General features: G+C 62.0%; 3 protein-coding genes across 3 annotated transcripts in view; 2 read left to right on the top strand and 1 right to left on the bottom strand.

The window, feature by feature from the left end:
* The window catches only part of ACA1_140060 (ATPase family associated with various cellular activities (AAA) domain containing protein), a gene marked incomplete at both ends in the record, with an annotated part of 1,442 nt that extends 653 nt beyond the window's left edge, over positions 1 to 789 (top strand). Inside the window, 2 exons of the mRNA XM_004334097.1 lie at positions 53 to 511; positions 574 to 789. Coding sequence (XP_004334145.1) covers positions 53 to 511; positions 574 to 789 — 675 coding nt within the window. The remainder of the gene's footprint in view (positions 1 to 52; positions 512 to 573) is intronic.
* Positions 790 to 1,210: 421 nt separating this feature from the next.
* Positions 1,211 to 1,811, top strand: ACA1_140050 (uncharacterized protein; the record flags this gene model as incomplete). Its single annotated transcript, XM_004334096.1, has 2 exons — positions 1,211 to 1,216; positions 1,515 to 1,811. 2 exons carry the CDS (start codon positions 1,211 to 1,213, stop codon positions 1,809 to 1,811), a joined length of 303 nt encoding a protein of 100 aa, XP_004334144.1.
* A 124-nt stretch (positions 1,812 to 1,935) lies between these two features.
* The window catches only part of ACA1_139940 (uncharacterized protein), a gene marked incomplete at both ends in the record, with an annotated part of 1,035 nt that continues 241 nt past the window's right edge, over positions 1,936 to 2,729 (bottom strand). Inside the window, one exon of the mRNA XM_004334095.1 lies at positions 1,936 to 2,729. This exon is cut by the window's right edge and continues 2 nt beyond it. Within this exon, the coding sequence (XP_004334143.1) occupies positions 1,936 to 2,729 (794 nt within the window).

Raw genomic sequence — 2,729 nt, 5'->3', positions numbered from 1 at the left:
CCAGCTCACCGAAGCTGTCCGCCGCCGCCCCTACGCCGTGGTGCTCTTCGACGAGGTGGAGAAGGCCCACGTGCAGGTCCTCAACATCCTGCTCCAGGTGCTCGACGACGGCCGCCTCACCGACGGCCAGGGCCGCGTGGTCGACTTCTCGAACGTGGTCATCATCCTCACCTCGAACCTGGGCTCCGACATCCTCCTGAAGAGCGTCGACTCCGAGGGCACGCTCAAGGAGTCGGCCCGCGACCAGGTCATGAACGTGGTCAAGATGCACTTCCGGCCCGAGTTCCTCAACCGCATGGACGACATCGTCATCTTCCACCCGCTCTCCAAGAAGCACCTCCACAACATCGTCCGCCTGCAGGTCCTGGCCGTCGGCAAGCGCCTCGAGGACCGCGACATCCACCTCGACATCGACGAATCCGCGCTGGACCTCATCCTCGCCCAGGCCTACGATCCCCTCTACGGCGCCCGGCCTCTGCGCCGCTACCTCGAGAAGCACATCGTCACTCAGGTACGCTTCAGTCTTCACATTCTTCACATGTCGCCTCTCTTTAACATTGTATGTTTGAACAGTTGTCGCGCATGATCATTGCGGGCGAGCTGCTGGACGACAGCATGGTCCACATCACGGCCACCAACGGCAAGCTGACCTTCCGGGTGGGGCCTAACACGGCCGCCACCGCCGACTCAAAAAAAAAGTTCGACCCCCAAACGACTCCGCGACTCAGCGGAATCCCGACCGGATCGAGACGCAGGCCTACTGAGCAGGCCGAAGAGGGCCAGGCTTGATGACGGCGACGGCGATGAGGAGGAAGAGGATTTGATGGACGAGGAGGAGGTTGCCGCGACAGCCGGTGGGAAGAGAGGAAGAGCCGAGGAGCAGAACAGCGCGTTCGAGGCTCACGGTCCGAAGAGCGCGAAGAAGAAGAAGAAGACGACGAGCAAGAAGGATAGCCCGCCGAACAAGAAGAGGAGGAAGGCGTCGGGAGGCAGCAGCGCGAGAGCCAAGTAGTGTGTGTGACCACCCCCACACCGCACGCCGCGATCTGTCAGTAGCTGCCAACCGTTCATCTCCCCTCCACTCCCTGTGTACAGATCTTCTTCTTCGCCAGCACACTTGTGTATAAAACGTTAACCCATCCTTTTTCTCGATCCTACTTGGCCCGCGCTCCACGGCTCGAGCCCGACGGGCAGCGCCGCGCGCTTGACGATGTGCGTGTGCGCACGACACTCACGCGTGGCTGTGGCCGTGTGTGCTGCACAGACTGTGTTTTTTTTTCTGTTTGATCAACGCTCTGCATGCAGAGGGGGGGGGTTACAGGCTGAGGGCGAGGGCGTCTTCTTCCATGCAGGTTCCACTACCTTGCCCACCCACCCAACACCACCTCAACCTCCTTCTGCCAGGCACCAACCACCATGGTGCGATTTTGCCTGCCTTTACTTTTGTTGTTCTTCTTCTTTCTTACACCTTCCGCCACAAGGATGAAGACTCTGACTCGCATCTTTGTGTGTAGAGTTCGACGAACATCAATGCGAGCGGCAACAGCTCCGTTGCGACAGGCGGCAGCCACATTGTTCATCACGGTTCTTACGACCAAAGCGGTGTGATAAACGGCAGCGGTACCGTCAGCGGCGGCGGCGCCGGCAGCATCAACACCAACATCAACTTCACCCTCGTCGCTGGCATCCTCCTCGTTGGGGGGACGCTTTTGGGCCTCTACGTGGCACTGCGCCAGAACCACCAGCACGCCCCCGCCGAGAACGTGTCTGTCTCCCCCTCCTTCTCCTGGTTCTCCTCCTGGAGGAAGTGAAGGCCTTTCCCGTGCAACAAACAAACAAATAAAATACAAATGTAAATAATAATAATTATTATTAGTGCCAAATTACGCAAGTGTTATTACGTGTTTTGTTGGGCCCTACACGTAAGTATGATCACTAGAGGATGGGGGCGGTGGTGGAGGTGGTGGCGGCCCTGGCCGTGGCGGGGTCGACGCCCTCGGAGATGAGCTTGCCCTCCTCCTTCTTGAGCTCGTTGCCCGTGATCGAGCCCTGCAGCTGCTTCAAGGAGCCCTTCAGCCTTTGGCCCATCGTCGGCTTGTGCGGCACCGTCGTCGCCGCCGTCGTGCCCAGCGCGCCCTCCCGCGCCGCCAGCGGCACGTCCCGCGCCACCCCCGTCGCCCCCAGTCCCTGCTCCGCGGGCAGCACGGCCGTCGTGGGAACGGCGACGGGCTCGTGCGCGCGGCCTACAACCGGGATTTGCGGCAGCGGCTTCGACTGGTTGAGCACGCCGGCCGTGTGCGGCAGTGTCGTGGTGGCCACCACGGGCGCGGCGGTTGCCAGGGGAACGGCAGGCGCGGCCCTGGTCATGACGGTGGTGGGTTCGATGATGGGCGGGAGCATGACGGTGTGCTCCTGGTTGATCACCCGCTGCTCGGTCGTCACCTCCGTCTTGATCACCGGCTGAATGTGGTGCACCCGCTCGTGGATGATCGGCTGGATGTGGTGCTCGTGCCGCACCTCGACCGGGTGCTCGACCAAGACCTCCTTCTCGAGCTTGGCCCGGTGGAGCACGCCCTCGGGGCCGGCCCGCTCGACGGCCTCCAGGCCCAGCGGCAGTGCGGCGCGCTCGACCATGGGCTCGAGCATTACGCTGCGGTCGGTCTTGATGTGGGTCTGCTCGGCCGTCACCTCGGTCTTGATGATGGGCTGGATGTGGTGCTCGCCGCTCC

The sequence above is a fragment of the Acanthamoeba castellanii genome (genome assembly GCF_000313135.1).
Source record: "Acanthamoeba castellanii str. Neff unplaced genomic scaffold scf7180000084707, whole genome shotgun sequence".
NCBI classification, from domain to species: Eukaryota; Discosea; order Longamoebia; family Acanthamoebidae; genus Acanthamoeba; species Acanthamoeba castellanii.
The sequence above is the reverse complement of the archived record's forward strand: the minus strand, read 5'-3'. Positions and strand labels throughout refer to the sequence as shown.